Here is a 26,749-nt window from a genome sequence, read left to right as displayed (position 1 = left end):
TCAGATTATGTGGTATTATCAAAAGAAACAATGTTATACTGTATATTCACATAATGGTTTCTAAAATCCCACGTGAGATCTGTCTATCAGACTGTGCATTGCTCTGCCGGTTTCAGTGTGTGAATCATTTCATTCAAGCCAGGAAGATAGAGGTGAAAAAGGTAGAAAGAGAAGTTAGCGCAAACAAAGAATAAGGGATTTATTGTGGAGAAGACATTTCCATGTGTAAAATCTTTATTGCATGCACCTTACTACATGAACTAGATGGTTGAGTGAAATAAATGCTGAGAGAGGTCCCTTTCCAATACCACAACATGCACCGGAGAGGGTGACCTCAGATTGAGCCCTAATACCCTCCACAGCGTGACAGAGGCACAACTACATTTATGCCAGCGAGAGCTGCAGTTTACGCCACTGCCTCCCGACACCCCCACAGTTAAAATCTACACCCAGAAGAGCTAACAGCATCGTCAGACTTCCTTCACATTCAGTGACCTGATGCTTAATACGAGCAGCTGGCGTGGCGGAAAAATTCGGATTTCTTTCTCTTTCTTTTGCAACAGTGTAACAGCTATAGTTGGTTCAAAGATAATCCTTCTCTTTGCCTAAATCATTATATTACCCTATAGTCTGTAACTGGAATGCAAAACAGGAGAAAAGACAAAATAAATGAAAACCCACACCCACACAAACATTTTTTTGGCAGCACAAAAATCAAGGGAATATGGCAATACTGGTGGCTACATACTATTGTTGAGAGTATTGCAGTAAGTACAAACTTCCCATCAGAATGTTCTTGACCACAATTTAAAACAATAACAAAATGGTAAGACTTTTCCATCAACCAAAAAATGGTAGTTATTTAAATGCATTTCATCCCCAGTAAAAAGGTGGACTATGAATTGCAACAGTTGTTTCTCTAAGTATTTTAGAGGAAAGTGTGAGGGGTAGACATGATCAAAAACAAAGTTCATCTTGGAATGTGTGCTTGGGATCGTCGCTGGGAAGATTCCAAGCGGAATGATGAAGCCGAATTCTCAAATTTTGGCAGTGACTGGCCCTGTTCACTTGATTATCTCCCAATCAATGAATGGTCCTGAGCGGGGGCGGAGTCTTAGATGGCGACCTTGGACATCTGGTCCTCCAGTTTGGCAATTCGGCGGTCCTGTAGGGTGACGACGTCCCTGAGCGACTTGACCTCTCGCAGTAGCTCCTCCAGTTTCCCTTCATTTTGCTGCAATAAAGCATAGAAAGAACAACCAGTTAAATAATGACAAGATATATTGTTTCACAAATCATTTGGTGGCTAAAATGACTTAACAGAAAATGTTCCATTACTGTTCTGATATCAATCGTTGAGAATAAAATCTATTCACTGTGTTCCTGCAGCTGATTTTCTTAGTTTATTCTTAACACATCTTGTCTATTGCCGGTGTTAAAAGTACAGTTTTATTCACTATATTGTCTTAATATAGCTTGACAGTTGTTACTGAAAGTGTCCAGTCCTACTCACTATAGATGGATGTGGAGAGGCCTTGCTCTCGGCAGGCGAGGTGTTTGCTGCTTTCTTGGCTGGCTTGCCCTCCAAGACATTAGACTTCTTGACCACCTTGAGGTCGCGGTTCTTGCCGGGGACATAGCCGTTTTTCAGGGAGATCAGGATGGGCTCGCTGTTCTTCCCATCAAACCAGTCCTCCGCCTCGATGGCACAATCTGGTCCTGCTGTGTCCGGGTACAGGTCATCCTGGAACAGGTCCGACTGAATGTGTGGGACGGAGAGAGGGAAAGACATAATGGTATCAGTTAGGATTGTACTCTATTCTTAATATTGCCCGATTTGAACAACAATTGCACTCTTTTCTACAGCATCAATGTCTTCAATGCAAAAAAATATTCAAAGAGTAAAAGAAAGACACAAACCTTTCGGGGGACTGTCATAATGATTGGCTCACATTTTCTCTCATGTAGTTTATAAAACCTGCAAGTAAAATAGACAAAACATGATGAGGATGTACAGCCACATAATCAAAAGCATTAGGACTGTTCTCTCAAATACTGCAACATGTCCTCCCTCTAATGGAGAGAAGGTCTCTAAGCCATCACACTGAGTGCATGGTTGTTACCTGGCAATCTCGCACTTGTTGACGTCCAGTCCTCGTTTGGGCATGTAGCCCATACCTCGCTGGGGCTCCTTGCTGGAGAAGGTGTTGAGGTAGTGCACGAATGGAGCCTCGTCCGTTATCTCAAAGTACCGGATGCTACTGTCACCCTGAACATGGGAGAGGTTACTGTTAAAACCTGTGAAATCCTCCCAGAATAACCGAAGTCACACTAATCCTCTATCCAGACGGGAGAAAATATTGGGTTTGGGGGATAAGACAGAGACTTAGGAAATACAATACATCTCTAACAATATATCATCCTCACCTTCCCACACAGGTACACTACGTTGGTGTCTGCATCATAGAAGGGCAGCAACACTCCATTACTGGTGTCCAGCTCGTGGACTGATATTGGCTCCTCCATGCTTTTCTGTCAACACAAAACATACCTTTCATGTGGTTACTTTAACTATACATTCATGTACGTACTACCTCAATTGGGCCTACCAACCAGTGCTCCCGCAAATGAGCTAACTGGGCCATCTGCATTGTGTCCCACCCACCACACGCCAACTCCTCTTTTACGCTACTGCTACTCTCTGTTCATCATATATGCATAGTCACTTTAACCATATCTACATGTACATACTACCTCAACCAGCCTGACTAACCGGTGTCTGTATGTAGCCTCACTACTTTTATAGCTTCGCTACTGTATATAGCCTGTCTTTTTACTGTTGTTTTATTTCTTTACTTACCTAATGTTCATTGTAAGGTCTACACCTGTTGTATTCGGCGCACTTGACAAATAAACTTTGATTTTATTTAGATAGGGATTTGTGCATCTATGAGTGCATGAATGTCTGTATGTGTATAATAAATAATAATTTGGTAGGTGTTTATATTTGTCCTATTTTACACGTGTGAATTGAGAATGTGTTTTTTTGCATATCCCAACTCTCCCAGAGACACCCTCGGAGAGTGGGGTCACAGCCAGGGTCTGCCATTTTTAACGGCGACACTGGAGCAATTAGGGTTAAGTGCCTTGCTCAAGGGCACATCGACAGATTTCCATGTGTGTGTGTGTCCGTGTGGGTCTGGATGGGAGGTGACATACGGGGTTCCAGAGGGCTAGCTGCCGCTCGCTCATGCGGCTGAAGCCGGTGGTGAAGATGTTTCCGTCAGCCAGGAAGATGGCTCTCATGGGCCGTGCTCCATCGTGGGCCTTGTCCTTCTCCTGAAACACAACACGTCTATCAGAGAGGATCGCATGTTTCAGCACCAATGACATGTGTGTGTGTTGGTAGGAGGGTGTGTGTGTTTATGTGAGAGACAGTGCTACAGTAAGAGTGATTATCAAGCCAACCTATAGTGGCTTGCGAAAGTATTCACCCCCTTAGCATTTTTCCTATTTTGTTGCCTTACAACCTGGAATTAAAATAGATTTTTTTTGGGGGGGAGGGTTGTATCATTTGATTGACACAACATGCCTTCCATTTTGAAGAGGCAAACTATCTTTTATTGTGAAACAGACAAGAAATTTGAAAAAAAAATAAACGGTCAATACTTTGTAAAACCACCCTTTGCAGCAATTACAGCAGCAAGTCTCTAGGGGTATGTCTCTATAAGCTTGGCACATCTAGCCACTGTGATTTTTGCACATGTCAAGGCAAAACTACTCCAGCTCCTTCAAGTTGGATGGGTTCCGCTGGTGTACAGCAATCTTTAAGTCATACCACAGATTCTCAATTGGATTGAGGTCTGGGCTTGGACTAGGCCATTCCAAGACATTTAAATGTTTCCCCTTAAACCACTCGAGTGTTGCTTTAGCAGTATGCTTAGGGTCATTGTCCTGCATTTAGCGCTACCCATCATTCCTTCAAATTCTGACCAGTTTCCCAGTCCCTGCTGATGAAAAACATCCGCACAGCATGATGCTGCCACCACGCTTCACTGTGGGGATGGTGTTCTCGGGGTGATGAGAGGTGTTGGGTTGGCACCAGACAAAGCGTTTTCCTTGATGGCCAAAAAGCTCAATTTTAGTATCATCTGACCAGAGTACCTTCTTCCATATGTTTGGGGAGTCTCCCACATGCCTTTTGGCGAACACCAAACGTGTTTGCTTATTTTTTTCTTTAAGCAATGGCTTTTTTTGGCCACTCTTCCGTAAAGCCCAGCTCTGTGGAGTATATGGCTTAAAAAGTGGTCCTATGGACAGATACTGCAATCTCCGCTGCGGAGCACTGCAGCTCCTTCAGGGTTATCTTTGGTCTCTTTGTTGCCTCTCTGATCAATGCCCTCCTTGCCTGGTCCATGAGTTTTGGTGGGCAGCCCTCTCTTGGATGGTTTGTTGTGGTGCCATATTCTTTAAAACATTTTATAATGGATTTAAATGGGGCTACGTGGGATGTTCAAAGTTTCTGATATTTTTTTATAACCCAACCCTGATCTGTAGTTCTCCACAACTTTGTCCCTGACCTGTTTGGAGAGCTCCTTGGTCTTCATAGTGCTGCTTGCTTGGTGGTGCCGCTTGCTTAGTGTTGTTGCAGACTCTGGGGCCTTTCAGAACAGGTGTATATATACTGAGATCATGTGACAGATCCTGTGACACTTAGATTGCACACAGGTGAACTTTATTTAAATAATTATGTGACTTCTGAAGGTAATTGGTTGTACCAGATCTTATTTAGAGTCTTCATAGCAAAGGGGGTGAATACTTATGCACGCACCACTTTTCCGTTTTTTTTCATCATCTCACTTCACCAATTTGGACTATTTTGTGTATGTCCATTGCATGAAATCCAAATAAAAATCCATTTAAATTACAGGTGGTAATACAACGAAATAAGAAAAACGCCAAGGGGGGTGAATACTTTCGCAAGGCAAAGTATCTCCCCCAGAGTCCCCAGCCCACTCACAGCCACAATCTTCTCCTTGCGGGGGTCAATGACACGGATATTCTTGTCCTTGCAGGCGGTGCAGATGAGGGCTCCGTTGCGGCTCCAGCAGGCGCTGAAGATGACGTCAGGGTGCATGTCCTCCAGCTGGATCATGGCCTCACCCGTCCCCACGTTCCAGATGATGATCAGGTTGTCACAGCCTGGTGGGACAGACACAAATAAACTACAGTCAAAATCCACATGCCACTGCCTCGTAGCAGAGTACAGTCCCACAGTAGAGTGGAAAATATATAAAATGCCTTGTATTCTGAGAGCTGTTGTGACAAATTAACTCCCCGCTGAAAGTGCCATACTCCTGCAGACACTATACTCAGTGTGAGTATTAAACCTGTATCTACCTGCACTCATGAGGACGTTCCGGGCCGTGGGGTGCCAAGTGACGATGCCCACCCTCTTGGAGTGTCCCTCCAACACCACCACAGGCTCAGCCAGCGGGGTGACCAGCCCATTCTCTGGGATCTGCCACACCTGGAGACAGCGAGAGATGAAGTTAGTCATGATGCCATTGCCTTATACTTATTTATAGCCATTTTCTCATTTATAACTAAGGACATGAACAAACAAGAGGTCAATTCTCCTCAACCCTCTGAGACAATCAGCCTTAGCTAGATGTCAGTATACTATGGATGTGCTTGTCTAATGTTAGCAGGATGTACTAACAGTGTTTAGTCTAAGGGTGGCAGCAGAGAGCTGATGGGGGCAGAAACAAGGATGGGAAAGGAATAAGGTCTGCATAACATTTCATGTTTCACCTGCATAACATATATTTCAGAGAGCACACCTTTCTAAAACGTTTTAGTATTCCATCTTTAAGGTATATCATATAAAATAAATTTAGATAAAATATTGTATGGACCCTTCTGTGGACTTGTCCGTCTCTTGCTACAGACATTATTTATTTGTCTAAGACCAAATAAGGACACAAGACATTCTGATAGGATGACCTCACTGCCCCACCATCCACTTATGGCTGTGGATCCGATAACGCTATGACACATGCTTTGTGTATAGAGTACACCAGGGAGGCTAAGGCTGCAGCACTAGCATTTGCAGCACACTGACAGACCCAGACAGGGCTATTGATCATAGTCTTAAGATATGTCACAGTTCACTGCAAAAAATCTATAGGGGTAAAGAGCTTTCCTTTATTATGTAAGGTGCACCCACAGAGTTCAAACATGTGTAGTAGGTAGGTATTCATACCTGGGCCAAGACAGCATCTTGAACATAGGGTCACCATTTTAAAGATGTAAGCAGTGAAAACTGTCTGTACGTACCATGACTGTGCAGTCCTCTGAGCCGCTGGCGATGACATGGTCATTGTGAGGGCACCAGTCGATGTCCAGGACAGGACCCGTATGACCACATATTGTTGGGTAGGCCTTGTCTATCCGACCCATCTGGAGAAAGAAAGAGGAGGTTCAGTATGACTGTTGGAGATCAGTAACAAAGACGGGAGAAACGGTGAACTGTGAGCCCCCTAGTCCTACTGGCAAAGACCAAGGGTTGGCTTGTGAAGGAATCAAAATACAACATTAGGTTAAAAGTCATCTATTTGGCCTCCCGGGTGGTGCAGTGGTCTAGGGCACTGCATCGCAGCGCTAGCTGCGCCACCAGAGTCTCTGGGTTCGCGCCCAGGCTCTGTCGCAGCCGGCCGCGACCGGGAGGTCCGTGGGGCGACGCACAATTGGCCTAGCGTCGTCCGTGTTAGGGAGGATTTGGCCGGTAGGGATATCCTTGTCTCATCGTGCTCCAGCGACTCCTGTGGCGGGCCGGGCGCAGTGCGCGCTAACCGAGGGGGCCAGGTGCACGGTGTTTCCTCCGACACATTGGCGCGGCTGGCTTCCGGGTTGGAGGCGCGCTATGTTAAGAAGCAGTGCGGCTTGGTTGGGTTGTGCTTCGGGGGACGCATGGCTTTCGACCTTCGTCTCTCCCGAGCCCATACGGGAGTTGTAGCGATGAGACAAGATAGTAATTACTAGCGATTGGATACCACAAATTGGGGAGAAAAGGGGGTAAAAAAAATAAAATAAAAATAATAAAAAAAGTCATCTATATACAGTTGAAGTCGGAAATTTACATACACTTATGTTGGAGTCATTAAAACTTGTTTTTCAACCACTCCACAAATTTCTTGTTAACAAACTATAGTTTTGGCAAGTCGGTTAGGACACCTACATTGTGCATGACAGGTAATTTTTCAAACAATTGTTTACAGACAGATTACTTAACTTATAATTCACTTTATCACAATTCCAGTGGGTCAGAAGTTTAGATACACTAAGTTGACTCTGCCTTTAAACAGCTTGGAAAATTCCAGAAAATTATGTCATGGCTTTAGAAGCTTCTGATTGACTTGAAATTATGTCAATTAGCCTATTGGAGGTGTACCTGTGGATGTATTTCAAGGCCTACCTTCAAACTCAGTGCCTCTTTGCTTGACATCATGGGAAAATCAAAAGAAAATCAGCCAAGACCTCAGAAAGAAAATTGTAGACCTCCACAAGTCTGGTTCATCCTTGGGAGCAATTTCCAAAACGCCTGAAGGTACCACGTTTGTCTGTACAAACAATAGTATGCAAGTATAAACACCATGGGACCACGCAGCCTTCATACCGCTCAGGAAGAAGACGCGTTCTGTCTCCTAGAGATGAACATACTTGGTGCGAAAAAATGCTAATCAATCCCAGAACAATAGCAAAGGACCTTGTGAAGATGCTGGAGGAAACAGGTACAAAAGTATCTATATCCACAGTAAAACGAGTCCTAAATCAACATAACCTGAAAGGCCGCTCAGCAAGGAAGAAGCCACTGCTCCAAAACCGCCATAAAAAAGCCAGACTACGGTTTGCAACTGCACATGGGGACAAAGATCGTACTTTTTGGAGAAATGTCCTCTGGTCTGATGAAACAAAAATAGAACTGTTTGGCCATAATGACCATCATTATGTTTGGAGGAAAGCTGAAGAACACCATCCCAATCGTGAAGCACAAGGGTGGCAGGATCATGTTGTGGGGGTGCTTTGCTGCAGGAGGGATTGGTGCACTTCACAAAATAGATGGCATCATGAGGTAGGAAAATTGTGGATATATTGAAGCAACATCTCAAGACATCAGTCAGGAAGTTAAAGCTTGGTCGCAAATGGGTCTTCCAAATAGACAATGACCCCAAGCATACTTCCAAAGTTGTGGCAAAATGGCTGAAGGACAACAAAGTCAAGGTATTGGAGTGGCCATCACAAAGCCCTGACCTCAATCCCATAGACATTTTGTGGGCAGAACTGAAAAAGCGTGTGCGAGCAAGGAGGCTTACAAACCTGACTCAGTTACACCAGCTCTGTCAGGAGGAATGGGCCAAAATTCACCCAACTTATTGTGGGAAGCTTGTGGAAGGCTACCCGAAACGTTTGAACCAAGTTAAACAATTTAAAGGCAATGCTACCAAATACTAATTGAGTGTATGTAAACTTCTGACCCACTGGGAATGTGATGAAAGAAATAAAAGCTGAAAGAAATAATTCTCTCTACTATTATTGACATTTCATATTCTTAAAATAAAAAAGTGGTGATCCTAACTGACCTAAGACAGGGGATTTTTACTAGGATTAAATGTCAGGGATTGTGGAAAAACTGAGTTTAAATGTATTTGGCTAAGTTGTATGTAAACTTCTGACTTCAACTGTATACACACACACACACACACTCTACTCCAGCATTTCCCTAGATAACTTTTTTAGCAGTGGTGGCAAAGGTTGTGGAAGGGGGGGAAGGGGGGGGTTCACGGAGGCCATGGTCAATTCTGTGTTCTTATGCTAAAACATTATGACAAAAATCAATGGGGACCCCATACGGGGCCCCTGGGCATGTACCCTGAGTGACCGGCCGGTAATCCAGCCATGCCAAAAGTATACCTAAATTGATTTGTTTGCTTTCATTGGTTTCATAATTTTAACTTATCATTTGGTGATTTCTTGTTTTCAAAGTTGACAAAAACAATATAGGTAAATTATATTTTCTACAAACTTTGTCTGGTTTTAGTCATTAAAGTTAACACCGAAAGTGTTTTTCCATCCCAAAAAACGCATTTTAAAAAAGTTGGGTGTGGCGGCAACTATTTAACAGCAGCCGCTGCTAAATGAATACTGGGGAAACACAGTTCTCTGAGACAATATACAGTGCCTTCGGAAAGTATTCAGACCCCTTAACTTTTTACACATTGTTAGGTTACAACCTCAATCTAAAATGTATTAAATAGTTTCCCCCCTCATCAATCTACACACAATACCCTATAATGACAAAGCAAAAACAGGTATTTAGAAATGGTTGCTAATTTAATAAAAAATATATTGAAATATCACATTTACATAAGTATTTCAGACCCTTTAATCAGTACTTTGTTGAAGCCCCTTTGGCAGCAATTAAAGCCTGGAGTCATCTTGGGTATGACGCTACAAGCTTGGCACAGCTGTATTTGGGGAGTATCTCCCATTCTTCTCTGCAGATCCTCTCAAGCTCTGTTAGGTTGAATGGGGAGCGTTGCTGCACAGCTATTTTCAGGTCTCTCCAGAGATGTTCGATCAGGTTCAAGTCCGGGATCTGGTTGGGCCACTCAAGGACATTCAGAGACTTGTCCCAAAGCCACTCCTGTTTTTTTTATTTATTTCACCTTTATTTAACCAGGTAGGCTAGTTGAGAACAGGTTCTCATTTACAACTGCGACCTGGCCAAGCTAAAGCAAAGCAGTGCGACAAAAACAACAACACAGAGTTACACATGGGATAGACAAACGTACTGTCAATAACACAATAGAAAAAAGAAGATAATCTATGTACAGTGTGTGCAAATGTAGAAGAGTAGGGAAGTTAGGCAAATAGGCCATAGAGGTGAAATAATTCAAATTTAGCATTAATACTGGAGTGATAGATGTGCAGATGATGATGTGCAAGTAGAGATACTAGGGTGCAAAAGAGCAAGAGTGTAAGTAATAATATGGGGATGAGGTAGTTGGGTGTGCTATTTACAGATTGGCTGTAAATAGGTACAGGTACAGTGATTGGTAAGCTGCTCTGAAAGCTGATGCTTAAATTTAGAGCAGGAGATAGAAGACTCCAGCTTCAGAGATTTTTGCAATTCATTCCAGTCACTGGCAGCAGAGAACTGGAAGGAAAGGCGGACCAAAGGAAGTGTTGGCTTTGGGGATGACCAGTGAAATATACCTGCTGGAGCGCGTGCTACGGGTGGGTGTTGCTATGGTGACCAGTGAGCTGAGATAAGGCGGAGCTTTACCTAGCAAAGACTTATAGATGACCTGGAGCCAGTGGGTGTTGGGGGCTATTTTGTAAATGACATCGCCAAAGTCAAGGATCGGTAGGATAGTCAGTTTTACGAGGGTATGTTTGACAGCATGAGTGAAGGAGGCTTTGTTGTGAAATAGGAAGCAGATTCTAGATTTAATTTTGGATTGGAGATGCTTAATGTGAGTCTGGAAGGAGACTTAACAGTTTAACCAGGCACCTAGGTATTTGTAGTTGTCCACATATTCTAGGTCAGAACCAAACAGAGTAGTGATGCTGGGAGGGTGCGGGCAGCAATCGGTTGAAGAGCATGCACTTAGTTTTACTAGCATTTAAAAGCAGTTGGAGGCCACGGAAGGAGTGTTATACAGCGTTTAAGCTCATTTGGAGGTTTGTTAGCAGTGTCCAAAGAAGGACCAGATGTATACAGAATGGTGTCGTCTGCGTAGAGGTGGATCAGAGGATCAACAGCAGCAAGAGCGACATCATTGATATATACAGAGAAAAGAGTCGGCCCGAGAATTGAACCCTGTAGCACCCCCATAGAGCCCGAGGTCCGGACAACAGGCCCTCCGATTTGACACACTGAACTCTATCTGAGAAGTAGTTGGTGAACCAGGCGAGGTAGTCATTTGAGAAGCCAAGGCTATTGAGTCTGCCGATAAGAATGCGGTGATTGACAGAGTCGAAAGCCTTGGCCAGGTCGATGAAGACGGCAGGATGGATATAGTGGAGGTGATATGATCCTTGACTAGTCTCTCAAAGCACTTCATGATGACAGAAGTGAGTGCTACGGGGCGATAGTCGTTTAGCTCAGTTACCTTAACTTTCTTGGGAACAGGAACAATCTTCTTGAAGCATGTGGGAACAGCAGACTGGGATAGGGATTGATTGAATATGTCCGTAAACACACCAGCCAGCTGTTCTGCGCATGCTCTGAGGCTAGGGACGCGGCTAGGGATGCCATCTGGGCCGGCAGCCTTGCGAGGGTTAACACGTTTAAATGTTTTACTCACGTTGGCTGCGGTGAAGGAGAGCCCGCAGGTTGCGGGCTGTGTCGGTGGCACTGTATTGTCCTCAAAGCGAGCAAAGAAGTTGTTTAGTTTGTCTGGGAGCAAGACGTCGGTGTCTGCGACGGGGCTGGTTTTCTTTTTGTTGTCCGTGATTGACTGTTTACCCTGCCACATACGTCTCGTGTCTGAGCCGTTGAATTGCGACTCCACTTTGTCTCTATACTGACATTTAGCTTGTTTGATTGCCTTGCAGAGGGAATAGCTACACTGTTTGTATTCGGTCATGTTTCCGGTCGCCTTGCCCTGATTAAAAGCAGTGGTTCGCGTTTTCAGTTTTGCGTGAATGCTGCCATCAATCCACGGTTTCTGGTTGGGGAAGGTCTTAATAGTCGCTGTTGGTACAACATCACCAATGCACTTGCTAATAAACTTGCTCACCGAATCAGCGTATACATCAATGTTGTTGTTCGACGCTATCCGGAACATATCGCAGTCCACGTGATCGAAGCAATCTTGAAGCGTGGAATCAGATTAGTCAGACCAGTGTTGAACAGACCTGAGCACAGGCGTTTCCTGTTTTAGTTTCTGTCTATAGGCTGGGAGCAACAAAATGGAGTCGTGGTCAGATTTGCCGAAAGGAGGGCGAGGGAGGGCTTTGTATGCGTCGCGGAAGTTAGAGTAACAATGATCCAGAATTTTGCCAGCCAGGGTCTCGCATTCGATATGCTAGTAAAAATTTAGGGAGCCTGGTTTTCAGATTATCCCCAGCTACAATAAATGCAGCGTCAGGATATATGGTTTCCAGTTTACATAGAGTCCAATGAATTTCTTTCAGGGCCGTCGAGGTGTCTGCTTTGGGGGGGATATACACGACTGATTATAATCGAAGAGAATTCTCTTGGTAGATAATGCAGTCGGCATTTGATTGTAAGGAATTCTAGGTCAGATGAACAAAAGGATTTGAGTTCCTGTATGTTGTTATGATCACACCACGACTCGTTAATCATAAGGCATACACCCCCGCCCTTCTTCTTAATAGAGAGATGTTTGTTTGTCGGCACGATGCTTGAAGAACCAAGGTGGCTGTACCGATTCTGATAACGTATCCCGAGTCAGCCATGTTTCCGTGAAATAGAGAATGTTACAATTTATGATGTCTCTCTGGAAGGCAACCCTTGCTCGGATTTCGTCTACCTTGTTGTCAAGAGACTGGACATTGGCGAGTAGTATACTCGGGAGTGGTGGGCGATGTGCCCGTCTACAGAGCCTGACCAGAAGACCGCTCCGTATGCCCCGCCGTTTTTTTGGGTTGCCTGCTGGGATCCGATCCATTGCATCTGGCTTAGATTGTAGGACGGCCGGGGTGTTAAGCATGTCCCAAGTTAAAGTCACCTAACAGCACAAATTCTGAAGCTAGATGGGGGGCGATCAATTCACATATGGTGTCCAGGGCACGGGTGGGGGCTGAAGGGGGTCTATAACAAGCAGCAATGGTGAGAGACTTATTTTTGGAAAGGTGGATTTTTAAAAGTAGAAACTCAAATTGTTTGGGCACAGACCTGGATAGCATGAAAGAACTCTACAGTCTCTCTCTGCAGTAGATTGCAACTCCACCCCCTTTGGTAATTCTATCTTGTCGGAAAATGTTATAGTTAGGGATGGAAATTTCAGGATTTTTGGTGGCCTTCCTAAGCCAGGATTCAGACATGGCTAGGACATCCGGGTTGGTGGAGTGTGCTAAAGCAGTGAATAAAACAAACTTAGGGTGGCGGCTTCTAATGTTAACATGCATGAAACCAAAAACCAGAGAGGTTTTGTCTCTAGAGGCACCATTTAAGCCAGCTGCAGTCACCGCATGTGTGGGGGGGTAGAACAAAAGGGCTAGCTAAGGCATATTGAGCAGGGCTGGAGGCTCTACAGTGAAATAAGACACAAATCACTAACCAAAACAGCAATAGACAAGGCATATTTACATTAGGGCGAGGCATGTGTAGCAGATACATACCATATTGGGTGAGGCGGTGTGCAGGAGTGTATGTTCAGTCCATAGATGGAAATTGAGATAAAAAATATTTAAAACATATTCAAAATATATACGAAGAAAAACGATATATACACGGTACGGGACAAGACAATCAAAACAGACATCCCACTGCTACGCCATCTTGGAAAACATGTCTTTGCTGTGTGCTTAGGGTTGTAACCTTCGCCCCAGTGTGATGTCCTGAGCACTCTTGAGCAGGTTTTCATCAAGGATCTCTTGGTACTTTGCTCAGTTCATCTCTCCCTCGATCCTGACTAGTATCACAGTCCCTGCCGCTGAAAAACACCCCCACAGCATGATGCTGCCACCACCATCCTTCACCGTAGAGATGGTGCCAGGATTCCTCTAGACCTGACGCTTGGCATTCATGCCAAAGAGTTCAATCTTGGTTTCATCAGACCAGAGAATCTTTTTTTCATGGTCTGAGCAGGGCATGGTTTGTAGGTGCCTTTTGGCAAACTCCAAGCGGGCTGTCATATGCCTTTTACTGAGGAGTGGCTTCCGTCTGGCCACTTACCATAACGGCCTGATTGGTGGAGTGCTGCAGAGGTTGTTGTCCTTCCGGAAGTTTCTCCCATCTCCACAGAGGAACTCTAGAGCTCTGTCAGAGTGACCATCAGGTTCTTGGTCACCTCCCTGACCAAGGTGCTTCTCCCTGATTGCTCAGTTTGGCCGGGCGGCCTGCTCTAGGAAGAGTCTTGGTGCTTCCAAACCTCTTCCATTCAAGAAAGACGGAGATCACTGTGTTCTTGGGGACCTTCAATGCCGCAGACATTTTTTTGGTACCCTTACCCAGATCTGTGCCTCGACACAATCCTGTCTCAGAGCTCTACGGACAATTTCTTCGACCTAATGTCCAATCAATTGAATTTACCACAGGTGGACTTCAATCAAGTTATAGAAACATCAATGATGATCAATGGAAACAGAATGCACCTGAGCTCAATTTCGAGTCTCATCACAAAAGGTCTGAATACTTATGTAAATAAGGCATTTTTATTTATTTTTTGCTTTGTCAATTTGGGGTATTGTGCAGATCGCTGAGGATTTTTTTATTTCTTTAATCCATTTTATAATAAGGTAACAAAAATGTGGGAAAAGTCAAGGGGTCTGAATATTTTCCAAGGCACTGTAGATAATTTGTTGTTGTTCATGTACATGCCTGGCATTTCTTAACTATTACTTTCTTCCAGCACCATTCATTCATATTCTTTACGATCATCAAAACCCCAAGGCAGGATTATACATTAAGTGTACAAAACATTAGGAACACCTTTCTAATATTGAGTACAGAACAGCCTCAATTCGTCAGGGCATTGACCTCCCGGGTGGCGCAGTGGTCTAGGGTCTCTGGGTTCGCGCCCAGGCTGGGCTGGAATCGCGCCCAGGCTCTGTCGCAGCCGGCCGCAACCGGGAGGTCCGTGGGGCGACGCACAATTGGCATAGCATCGTCCGGGTTAGGGAGGGTTTGGCCGGTAGGGATATCCTTGTCTCAGTATGTAAAATGTAATGAAATGTTAAAAAAATAAATAAAAAAAAGTCATAAAATGTATGCACTCTACTGTAAGTCGCTCTGGATAAGAGCGTCTGCTAAATGACTAAAATGTAAAATGCATGGACTCTGACGAATACAAGGTATCGAACGCGTTCCACAGGGATGCTGGCCCACGTTGACTCCAATGCTTCCCACAGTTGTGTCAAGTTGACTGGATGCCCTTTGGGTGGTGAACCATTGATACAAAAAGCAAACTGTTTAGCGTGAAAAATCCAGCAGCGTTGCAGTTCTTGACACAAACCGGTGCACCTACCTGGCACTTACTACCATAACCCGTTCAAAAAGGCACTTAAATGTTTTGTCTTGCCCATTCACACTCTGAATGGCACACATACACGACCCATGTCTCAATTGTCTGAAGGCTTAGAGATCCTTCTTTAACTTGTCTCCTCCCCTTCATCTACACTGATTGAAGTATATTTAACAAGTGACATCAATAAGGGTTCATAGCTTTCACCTGGATACACCTAGTCGGACTATGTCATGGAAAGAGCAAGAGTTCCTAATGTTTTGTACACTCAGTGTACATGGTTATTTACAAACTCTGCAGGCTAACATTCCTAAAAAAGACCATTCATTTTTAAATGAATATGAATTCGGAGGGCTAAATTGATTAATTATTAAAGCATTGAACCTCTCATTAAAGGCTTCAGTCATACAAAAGTTATACTTAAATCAGAACTGGTTCTCCAGCAGATTAGTAAAAATGTCTCACCCTATGATCAAAAAGGGCATTTTCCAATTTATTCAGATTACAACCTCTTACTTCTTTCAAAATGAAATAATCTCCAAAATAGGACTACTTTTAATACAAGCTGGCTGCAGTTTAATCCACCAGAAAAGACAAAACAAATACACAAATTGATCCCCCAAAAAATTATCTTTGGAAAAATATATAATCTTTGTAAATTATATCATAATTAGGACTGGGGGAGTTGTCACACATGCAGCTAACAAAATATATATGGAAATGTCTGCTCTATCCAAAATTACAACTAACTGATTACTGTAAAAATGGAGGCAAGAGGGAGGGGGAGAAGGTAAAAAATGTGTTTGTCGGCCCTGCACTAAAGACCAAAATATACTGAACTAAAACATAATACGCAACAATTTTAAACATTTTACTGAGTTACAGTTCATATACAGGAAAATCTGTCAATTAATTTATTTCAATCAGGACCTAATCTATGCATTTCACATGACTGTGAATACAGACACGCATCGGTTGGTTACAGATGTATTTATTTTTTAAGTAGGGGCGTGGATCAGAAAACCAGTCAGTATCTGATGTGAGCACTATTTGCCTCATGCAGCGCGACACATCTCCTTCGCATATAGAGTTGATCAGGCTGTTGATTAAAGCCCGTAGAATGTTGTCCCACTCCTCTTCAACGGCTGTGTGAAGTTGCTGGATATTGCCGTGAACTGGAACACGCTGTCGTACACGTCAATCCAGATCATCCCAAACGTGCTTAGTGGGTGATATGTCTGGCGAGTATGCAAGCCATGGAAGAACTGACATTTTCAGCTTCCAGGAATTGTGTACAGATCCTTGCAACATGGGGTGATGGCGGCGGATGAATGGCACGACCATGACACTCAGGATCTTGTCGCAGTATCTCTGTGCATTCAAATTGCCATCGATAAAATGCAATTGCCATTGATAAACCGCTCTCCCACACAACGCCATACAAGTGGTCTGCGGTTGTGAGGCCGGTTGGACATACTACCAAATTCTCAAAAACGACATTGGAGGCGGCTTATTGTAGAGAAATTAAAATTCAATTATCTGGCAACAGCTCTGGTGGACATTAATGCAGTCAGCACGCCAATTGCACGATCCCTCAAAATTTGATACATCTGTGGCATTGTGTGGCAAAACTGCACATTTTAGAGTGGCCTTTTATTTCCCACAGCACAAGGTCAGCTCATGACCAACACTTTACATATTGTGTTTATATTTTAGGAGCACGAGCGCGCCTAGAAAAAGTAAGGATTCTAGCTTTAATCTCTCAAATATTTTTCATTGTGCTCCTAAATTTATTTGCGTGCGCCTATATTTTTCAAAATAGGCACACAAAGGTCAGTGTAGAGCCCTGGGCAGCCTGAAATGCTGGACAACCATATATGGTCAAACCTGCTGACAGCAGCTGCAAGCTCTTGGGTACTGAATAGAGGAGAGAGAGGCTGTTCACACATCTCCCTTATACACCCCAACAACACCCGCTCTCTAGTCAGCCTGATCAATCCGCGGCATATTCACTTTTCTGTCACTAAAATTAAGAGAGTTACAGCACTATAGTCCTGAAATTGTTGGTCTTTCAAAAGGTGGCCAAGTCCATTTGCACTGATACTAAAGTGCACCCTCACATTCTGCTAAACAGATAATGAATTGATTGGCACATATACATATCCAGCATAGTAAAATAGCATAGTATTTAATTTTGTTGTCTCATTTCCATGATTAAATATAGGCTCTGTCAGTAACCAAAAACGTAGGAAATAACAAATAATCAAATCACACTGAAACAGAATGGAGCGATTGAATGTAACTAATACTGAGATCTAGGCCAACAGAGAGAAGAAGTGTTCCAAGCCTGATGGAAGCCTGATGAGAGAAGAAGCCATGACGCTGCCTAGTTGGCTGACTGATAGTGACACACTCACCTTTAGCAGAGGGAGGACAAGGAAGGCTCCGCCCCCACTGGCCTCGATGATGATGGCGACGAATTTTGGGTTGACGGCACAGAAGGAGCTGTCCCATGTGACCCGGGAGACGCGGATGTCATCATAGCACTGGTCGTTCTTCAGTGCCTGGCCAAAGACATGACGGAACTTACTCGCTCGTACCACTCGCCTGAACATATCTGCCATCAGAAGGAGAAACAGACAGGGAGAGATGTCAGACAGATGCGAGAACAGGCTTACTAAGGGCATAAAGTTAACAGTGTACTAAAGGCGACAGATAGTGACACAGTTTATGACAGACCTCTCAGTAGCTACTTTGAACACTTCAGCAGCACTAGTTCACATGTATTTGTTCATTACAAATTTCAAATGTATCTTTAGACCCCCTCTTATGAGTGTACATTATACTAAAAACAAACTGGTGTGGTCATTGTGTAACAGTATAGCTTCCGTCTCTCTCCTCGCCCCTACCTGGGCTTGAACTAGGGACCCTCTGCACACATCAACTGCCTCCCACGAAGCATCGTTACCCATCGCTCCACAAAAGCTGTGGCCCTTGCAGAGCAAGGGGAACAACTACTTCAAAGTCTCAGAGCGAGTGACGTCACCGATTGAAACCCTATTAGCGCGCACCACCGCTAACTAGCTAGCCATTTCACATCAGTTACACTTGCTCAAACTGATGCTCAGTTGGTGTGAAGCCACTCCAGACAGAACATATTAAAAGCTTAATGGGACATTGCCATTGACTCATTAATGTCTCATAACGTACCCATTTCTGCCTCAAAATGGTAGAGCAGGGCTAAGCTAAACTGTCCCAAGCTCAATGGCAGAGCTGTCTCCCAGTCAGAAGAGGCAGACTTTGTAGATGTCTACTTTTCTGTGCATCTGATCAAAAAAAGGTGCTGGCTGAGTTTGTGTGTATGAACTATGAACCTAGGAAAATGTTTTTTTTTAACTAGGCAAGTCAGTTAAGAACAAATTCTTATTTTCAATGACAGCCTAGGAACAGTGGGTTAACTTCCATGTTCAGGGGCAGAACAGGTTTTTAGTTCGTCAGCTCGGGATTTGATCTTGCAACCGTTCAGTTACTAGTCCAACGCTCTAACCACTAGGCTACCTGCCGCATTAGCCTAATAGTTATTTTGACAAACTTTCTTATTAGCCTACTTAGCCAGCCTTTATTCACATTTCCCAAATGTTCACTTTGGCAGGCTACATGTTGGTGTAAGCTGGCCAAAAGGTTCAACAAGAGCTCAATTTAGCTAGCGTATTGCTTGGTTTCCAAACAAAACAGATGATAGATTCCCATCACTCCTCACAGGGAGCAGGCTCCAATCAGAAGAGCTGACCCTACTGCAGGAAGAGCTTAATCAATTACAGTTTAGCATCAAAGGCTTCTTTGTGTCGGTCTCCCATAGCCCCTAACAGAAAGCAGCGCATAGCCACAATACAGCACCGTAAAATCAAAAACCTTGACCTGGTGGATCCTCTTGAGGAGTGTGCAGTAGACATTTTGCCAGTGTGCCACCCATGTAAAACATGAATTATTGTTAGCATTTGGATTGAATAATTGTTGATCCTCCCACCATCCTTCATATGGAATGTTGTCTTTTGATGAGTGATGGTTTCCTGCAGACATAGCTTTGTTTCCTTAACAGGAAGTGGATGCAGAAGTTCTATCCTTCCTTTAGCCCATGCGCATGGCAGACTGTGATAATAGACGAGACTATAAGGAAAAGGACAGCACAAATGCCCGCCATCAGAGTCATTCTACTAGTATTATTAACTAGTGATTGGGGGGGGGGCAACATGTTTTCAACACTTTTATTTCAATTACATATCAAAACTCTTTCTCATGCTCTCTCTAGTCTGTCTGCAGCAGAAATATAGTGAGCAATATGTTTGGAACATCAAATTGCAATACATATATAATTGTGAGAATCATAATACATATCGTATCAGCACATCATAGCGTGAGATCCCTGGCAATTCCCAGCACTAGTATTTCCCCACATGCTGCTACGTTCAACATCTATTCAGAATGTTCACTGATGGCCTCGCAATCTTGTAAGGATAACCAGAATGTAGTGAATAGCCCATCAGTTGACCCGATGTAAGCACTGGGTAGAATCTGATAGTTTGTTGTTGGGGTCTCCGAGCTCCCATTTTGAATGGTAGTACAGACAGAAAAAAATGGTCTGAATAACACAGAAGCTGACCCTGTGGTGAAGAGATAAATCAGAGTATACTACATACTGAGGGAAGAGATGGTCTTTAGTCATAAAAAGGTGTTTAATCAAAGTCGTTTTTATTATACAAGGAGCTGGTATATGTATCAATGGGCTGTCCTCGCTCTAGAGCTACGGTGTTACATTCTTCTGACTAAGCTCAACCAAGCCCATCTCCCAACTCATAAAGTATACTCAGGTCATGGGTCTGCATCCTTCTGAAGAAATGGGGCCAATGAGCAGGAACCGCCATTAGCACAGCAAGACCCATCTCTCCTGGATCAAATATCCTCCTGTGTCAAAGCCTTGGGTACAGGACATAAGCTATTCTATGATACTGTGGCTATTTGACCACAGCCTGCATCACTACAACTGCATCATGCAGCCAGAGAAGGACATGCAGGGTTTGACAGACAGAACACAATGGTCCATTATTAGTTTCAGGCCTGATTATTCATTTTGGAGAGGTTCTCCTCTCACATACATGAACCGTCCAACAAGATGTGCTCCACGCGTCATATGTCTACTTTCCAGAGAGCAGGATGGCACATAAAGGACTAACTCTGGGGTAGCACCACTCCAACATGCATATCAGCACCCATATGACCCTTTGGTCTTCTTCATCCTTTTAATGACTGAATAGTGCATCTCACAGTACTTCAATCCGAGACCGGGAATCACCAATCCATTTATCTTATCAAGTTACAGTTGAAGCTGTAATCTATCGTTCTGCCCCTGAACAATGCAGTTAACCCGCTGTCATTGTAAATAATAATTTGTTCTTAACTGACTTGCCTAGTTAAATAATAAACAAAAATGGAAGGGTAATACATATGTTTTACTATATGTCACAGTTAATCTGTCAGCCAGCTCTAGTGTCAAATATATTCTGCTGCTAAACAAGAGGTGGATCATGTATTTTCTCATCCCTGATAGACATTTATCTATCAACATCCTAAGTGCAATTAAACCCATAGAAACAGATCATGATCAATTTATACGAGCAATGCAAAACATTTGCTATATGAAGCCCTAGGTATTGTGAGGTAGACTATATGACAATATTATGTAATAAAACGTATGCATTTGTGTTCAAAATGATGACAATTGTGGTCAGTCAATGGTAGGCCATATGCTTACTCTTTCCTGGCAAGAAAAGAGGTGCAGTAGACAGACTGATAACTCCAGTCTCAGATTGAACTGCGACAACACCACAGTGGCATCTATTATCAGAGTATGACCTACTAGACTGGATATCATTGGACACACAATTGACTGCCACAGACTACTGTATTTACATGCACTATTTTTGTGCAGCGCTAGTGTGCGGGAAGCCAGAAGTTAAATAAAATTCCATTTCAACTTACTGTACCGGTGGGCAGGAAGGTTGGTCATTATGATGGGGGAATTTGAGACAAAATATCTAAAGGATCCTATTATTAAATAGACTTTCCAAACCTGGGTATTTTGTAGACCCACTTCCTATCTGCTTACCTCATGTCAAAACAAGTTATTCCTTTTTTGTCCACATATTATGGCGCATGTGCAGGACTTTTATTTTGACATGAGGTAATCAGGAGAAGAGGTGGGTCTACAACAGACCAGCTTTGGAAAGTCTGTTTAATAATATGATCCTTTAAATATTTTGTATCAAATTCCCCCATCATAATGACCAACCCTCCTGCCCACTGGCACAGTAAGTTGAAATTGAATTGTATTTAACTTCTGGCTTCACTCGGACTGTTTTTGTGCAACCCAATACAATTGAAATCAACGCTAGTGTATTTAAATACACCCGCGTTGTTAACAGCAGCTACCAGAGCATGTAGCTAGCTATTATTGAATTAACTAGATGAATGGGTCCTGGTAGGTTACTGTAATCTGTATGCTTCTGATTAATACAGGTGATTGGTCAAAGCAGAAATTGAAGTACAGTGTAATAATAAACCAACAAATTTGACCATAGAGCATAACTAGGCAAGCTACTCTTGATTCCACACGCTAAAGGTGGACAATAGCCATGCATTGTGTGGCTAGCAAAAATGCTAGCTACTTCCCTATGTGCAATTCATTAGTAATAATTTTCAAAGGCAGATCATCACCCAGGAGGATAAATTATAGTCTAACAAGATTTGCTAAAGCGATGTCTAATAAATGTATCGATAAAGACGCTCGTGAATTGACTATTTACTACTATGGGCTATAATTTGGAGCATGATAGACACCGCCAGCGAGCTATTATAACAAAAGTGCATATTTTATCCATGGCTCTGGCAGTTACCATTCATTAACGGTGCACAGCCGGGTAGGTTAGCTAGCAGCAATATGTTTACTGCAAATACAGACCGTTCTATTTTCCTTACCTCCTAAATCTATGCGAAATTTTCCGTGAACGCGAGGTAATCAATATGAACACATGAATATGGTAGTTTAGCCCTCGTCCGTTAGGATTTTCCCTTGTTACACTCGTTTAGTCGTTCGAGTATTCTTCTTTCCCTCCAGACTGCAATTCTATGAACCGGAAGCAACGCCCTGTTCCATCCCCGCCTCTTACATACGAGGAATTTTAGGATAACAATTGTCTTATTTATATGATAAAGATACCCTTTTATAAAAAAAAAAAAATTCCTGTGAAAATTATTAAGTGAGTATATTAAAGCATCACCAACACTGTCATAAGTAGGTTTATAATAATAATGTTTAGTGCGCCTGTAAGTGGTGATTCTAAGAATGGCAGCTCCACATCATTTTTTTTTCTCCCAGTTTACCACATTTGTCAGATGTTTGCGCCTGGTCAATGTACATTTGTTCAATAGAATCCCACAGTGGAGGTGTCATAATACCAATAGGGTTTTCAGAAACACTTCAAATAAGGCCTGTGTTTCATGTAGGCTTACCCTGGCGTGATTTTTTGTTAACCATGTAAATCTCTCTCTGACAAAGTGACTTATCAATATATTCGTTTCTATTTACTCTAAGATTCGAAAATGCTAATTAGCATCAAAGTAGACATCATGCAAAACTTTAAATCCCTGCAAGCTCCTGCACGTCACCTCTAGCTGATATCTTTGCCAGCAGGTAATGTGTCAATTTAAAACTTGCACAAGACAGTTCACAGAATTGTAGCATTTCATTTTTGGGGGGTAAATACAGGCGAATATATTGATAAAAGTAATCTTGTCCTAGAGAAAAGAGTGCAATAATGTGCCATTATTTTGAAGGAAAACAATACTCAGTTATCAGATGTCACACCAAGGTAAGCCTATACAAAACACAGACCTATTTTAAGTGTTTCTAAAATGGTGGAAAAACAATTGGAACCATTTCCCTGTTTGACCTCTAGGTTTTATGGGTTTTATGACTCATACTGTGGTACTCTATTACATTTACATTTTAGTCATTTAGCAGACGCTCTTATACGGAGTGACTTACAGTAGTGAGTATATACATTCTGTGTACTTTTTTTCATTCTGGTCCCAAATGGGAATCGAACCCACAACCCTAGTGTTGCAAGCATCATGCTCTACAAACTGATCCACACGGGACACAGGACTGTTCTATCTACAGTACGACTGAACCCAAAGGCCCGACTAACACATTCTCATGCGTACAGTACGCTCCATAGTTACAAAGGACAAGTATGACTCATTGACTGGCAAGCGGTGCTCAAAACCAGACTGCAATCTGAGAGCAATAGCTTTTTACAACTCAAGTTCTTCACATGGCTGTGTGTGTGCGTTTGTGTGTGGGAGAGAGAAAGAGACACACACACACACAGATGGAGGGAGGGAAGAAAGAAAGAAAGAAAGAAAGAAAGAAAGAAAAGAAAGAGAAAGAAAGAAAGAAAGAAAAAGAAGGGAGGGAGACATAGATAAAGAGACAGCCAGAGAGAGTATTTGATCCAAAGCACTTTATTACCTTTTTTGGGTTCAGGCTTTGTATCTGGTGGTTTTTCAGCAGGCTTCTTAGTGAAATCGAAGGCCTTCTTCATCTGTGATACTTTCAGGCTCTGGCCCAGGTCCACAGCCCCGTCAATGGACTTGGCCATGAGGGGTTCTGTCCGCTCTGCGTGCCTGATCATGGACTTGGCCGTGAGGCGTTCTGTCTGGTCAGCGTGCCTGATCATGGACTTGGCCGTGAGGCGTTCTGTCTGGTCTGCGTGCCTGATCATGGACTTGGCTGTGAGGCGTTCTGTCTGGTCTGCGTGCCTGATCATGGACTTGGCCGTGAGGCGTTCTGTCTGGTCTGCGTGCCTGATCATGGACTTGGCTGTGAGGCGTTCTGTCTGGTCTGCGTGCCTGATCATGGACTTGGCTGTGAGGCGTTCTGTCTGGTCTGCATGCCTGATCATGGACTTGGCCGTGAGGCGTTCTGTCTGGTCTGCATGCCTGATCATGGACTTGGCCGTGAGGCGTTCTGTCTGGTCTGCATGCCTGATTCTCTGGTGCATCTGGTTGGTCTCCTTTATGAGCTCAGCCACAGGCCTGTATGTCTTAGTTTCAAGCTCAGCCACAGACTCACGATCAGTAGGCTCACCAAGACCACTATGGATTATGTGGTCACCAAGGTTCTTCCAACAGACATCTGTGCTGACCGTGTCAGGTTGGGGTTCAGGGTCATCATCTTCCATTCTCTCATACAAGGCCAGCTCTAGTTCTCGTATCTCCTCGTCATCTGAAGGCCAAGCTATGTCCTCTGAGATTGGAACTGTTTCTAATGGAACAAATGGTCTTTGGGGCTTTTTGGGTACAGGAGGTGGTGGGCCTTTGAGTTTAGCCTGCTTTTCCAAAAAAGGTTGTCCGTCCAACATGTCAAGTTGTTTTGGTTTCTCCTCTTCCGCAGCAAGTTTCACCATTCTTGCCCAAGCATCAAAATCTATGATATTTTTATACTTTTCCTCTCTAGTTGGTGCCCTTTGTTGTTGTGAAAAATCATCCATTGAATCAAAATGATCTGGCGTGTACATGTTGTATGGTACAGTGTAAGAAGAACCTGTGTCATCCCATAGCACACACATATCCCGAGAAGCTGTGTCGCAAGCATTTCCTTTGCTGACTTGATGTGATTGTCTCCTCTTCTTCTTTTCCTCTTTGTGATGATAATCATCACCTCTTTTCTGTTCATCCATAGAGCGTGATTTTGTAGCTGGAATCTTAAAGGGATTTTGGGGCTTTTTGGGGACAGGTGGAGGAGGCCCCTTCGGTTTAGGCCTCTCTACTGGAACAGAAGGAACTATAGAGGCACCTGTTGTTCTGTCCTCTTGCTGGGTGAAATCCATACTGTTGTTATGTTGTGTTGGCACTGCGCTCGCCATCTCCCTCTCAGGCAGAAGGTGAGTGATGGGTGGTGGGGTGGTGACATGAGTGTAACAGACAGGCTCTCTCTCCCTCTGCATGGGAACAACATGTCTCTGCCCATCACTATCCTCTAGCTTTGGCACAGAGAGAGGAGGGGAGGGAATCACATTGCATTGTTCTAATGAGTCATCAGCTAAATGTTGATGGTTGGTGATGGAGGTGCATGTGTCAGGGGAAGAGGATACTGGTTTTGCTTTTCCAGTAGAAGTTGTAGTTTGCTGTTGTAAGGAGACACTTCCATCATTGCTCTCTACATTATCAAACTTTTTTACACCTATTTGTGAATTAATAGATTTCCCTCTTTTGTCTGTACCTTTGGCGTTTGGCCTTGGTGGAGGCTGAGGAGGATGTGGTGGTTTTAGATTTCCTGGGACACCTGTTGAAGATGACATGTGTAATTCAGATTCACACTGGTTTGACTCACATGGCCCAATCCTGTAGTCTGTGACGCAGTCTCTTTTTACTTCCCTTCTCTGTGTGTCTTTCACCTGTGGATGCTCATTTGGGGCTGTGGCCTTCTGCTCTTTCTCAGTTTGGGAACCACTCTTAACTGGATCTGTCTTTTCCCAGCGTTTGTCCGGTTTCATTTTTGTGTTGAGCGCAATTAATGCTTCTGTTTTCTCATCAAGTTCTTTCTCTATATTCAATAGGACCAAATCCTCATGAGGGCAGTCTTTATCATCATAGAATGTATTATTTATATCAGTTGACTTGGAATTGGCATGAGTTGATTCAATACTCAAGAGGTCTGGTTCTTTGCCTTGATTGCCCGTTTTGAGATCACAAACTGCAGTAATTCCAGACTCAATCTCCGAAATAGCTTTGACAGCTTCAGTTCGTTCAGCCTTCTTTGGGGGACACCCGATGCCTGCCGGTTCAGCCAAATGTGGATCTGCTCTTTCCGAACAGTCTGTTTGTGAACGTGAGGTTTGTGCCTCGCAACCACTGCTGCCTTTACCGGAAAGAACACAACGAGTGTTTACAGTGCTGCTTGTATCCTCATCCCATGTTACTTGTGTTTTGCTTGTTTCGGTGCCCAAAGATGAGGCTGTCTGTGATTCCTGCTGTTTCTTTCCGCTATGAAGTCTGTCCTCACTGAGCCTCAGATCATCCACAGCAGAATAAACGTTCCTCTGTGGGTCAGTAGGCAACATTGGAAGGTCTTGAGGTTTATCTACACCAGCGGCAGAAGTCGTATCCTCCTCCACTATTATTTTTACAGAAGGCTGTTTCTTTTCCTTCTCTTTGTCCCTGCTATCAGCAATCGCGCTGCTCACATCACACGATAAATCCTTCTCCAGAAGTATGAAGTCCTCCTTGGTAGGTTCTGAGATCAAGTCCTCTGTGTTAGGCCTATCTGTCATATCCTCTGTATCTGAGTCTCTGTGCCCACCACCAGCAGGGCATTTACTCATCACTTGTCCTTCCATTGTAGCTCCTGTCCCAGTATACAGCCTTTTCTTACTATCCGCAGCTTTCTTCTGTGTTTTGGGCTCTGAACACTG

At 43.6% G+C, this 26,749-nt stretch overlaps 1 protein-coding gene across 4 annotated transcripts; it reads right to left on the bottom strand.

Annotated features, from left to right (window-relative positions):
- Positions 1 to 174: 174 nt before the first annotated feature.
- Positions 175 to 26,749, bottom strand: LOC129814805 (coronin-1C-A-like). 4 transcript variants are annotated; one of them, XM_055867846.1, is made up of 11 exons: positions 23,806 to 26,749; positions 17,636 to 17,835; positions 6,340 to 6,462; positions 5,401 to 5,530; positions 5,021 to 5,202; positions 3,220 to 3,339; positions 2,428 to 2,532; positions 2,124 to 2,269; positions 1,921 to 1,978; positions 1,514 to 1,759; positions 175 to 1,234 (listed from the first exon to the last, which is right to left on the bottom strand). In XM_055867846.1, the coding sequence occupies exons 1-11, from the start codon at positions 26,672 to 26,674 to the stop codon at positions 1,115 to 1,117; spliced, it is 4,299 nt and encodes a 1,432-aa protein (XP_055723821.1). In that variant the 5' UTR covers positions 26,675 to 26,749; the 3' UTR covers positions 175 to 1,114. The 4 variants fall into 4 exon arrangements, with proteins under 4 accessions (XP_055723821.1, XP_055723837.1, XP_055723848.1 ...); XM_055867862.1 differs by lacking the exon at positions 23,806 to 26,749 and adding an exon at positions 22,251 to 22,531; XM_055867873.1 differs by lacking the exon at positions 23,806 to 26,749 and adding an exon at positions 21,382 to 21,403.

The sequence above is a fragment of the Salvelinus fontinalis genome, chromosome 2 (assembly GCF_029448725.1).
Source record: "Salvelinus fontinalis isolate EN_2023a chromosome 2, ASM2944872v1, whole genome shotgun sequence".
Taxonomy (NCBI): Eukaryota; Metazoa; Chordata; class Actinopteri; order Salmoniformes; family Salmonidae; genus Salvelinus; species Salvelinus fontinalis.
Note: the sequence above shows the minus strand (reverse complement) of the source record. Positions and strands in the feature narration are given on the sequence as shown.

Bases quoted from the DNA above. Each gene is read 5' to 3' on its own strand.
- LOC129814805 (XM_055867846.1), bottom strand. From the start codon at position 26,674: ATGGAAGGACAAGTGATGAGTAAATGCCCTGCTGGTGGTGGGCACAGA. The intron at 17,836-23,805 runs GTAATAAAGTGC...TTCTGATGGCAG, and splicing joins AAAGCCTGAACCCAAAAAAG to ATATGTTCAGGCGAGTGGTA. The intron at 2,270-2,427 runs GTGAGGATGATA...TCCCATGTTCAG, and splicing joins TAGTGTACCTGTGTGGGAAG to GGTGACAGTAGCATCCGGTA.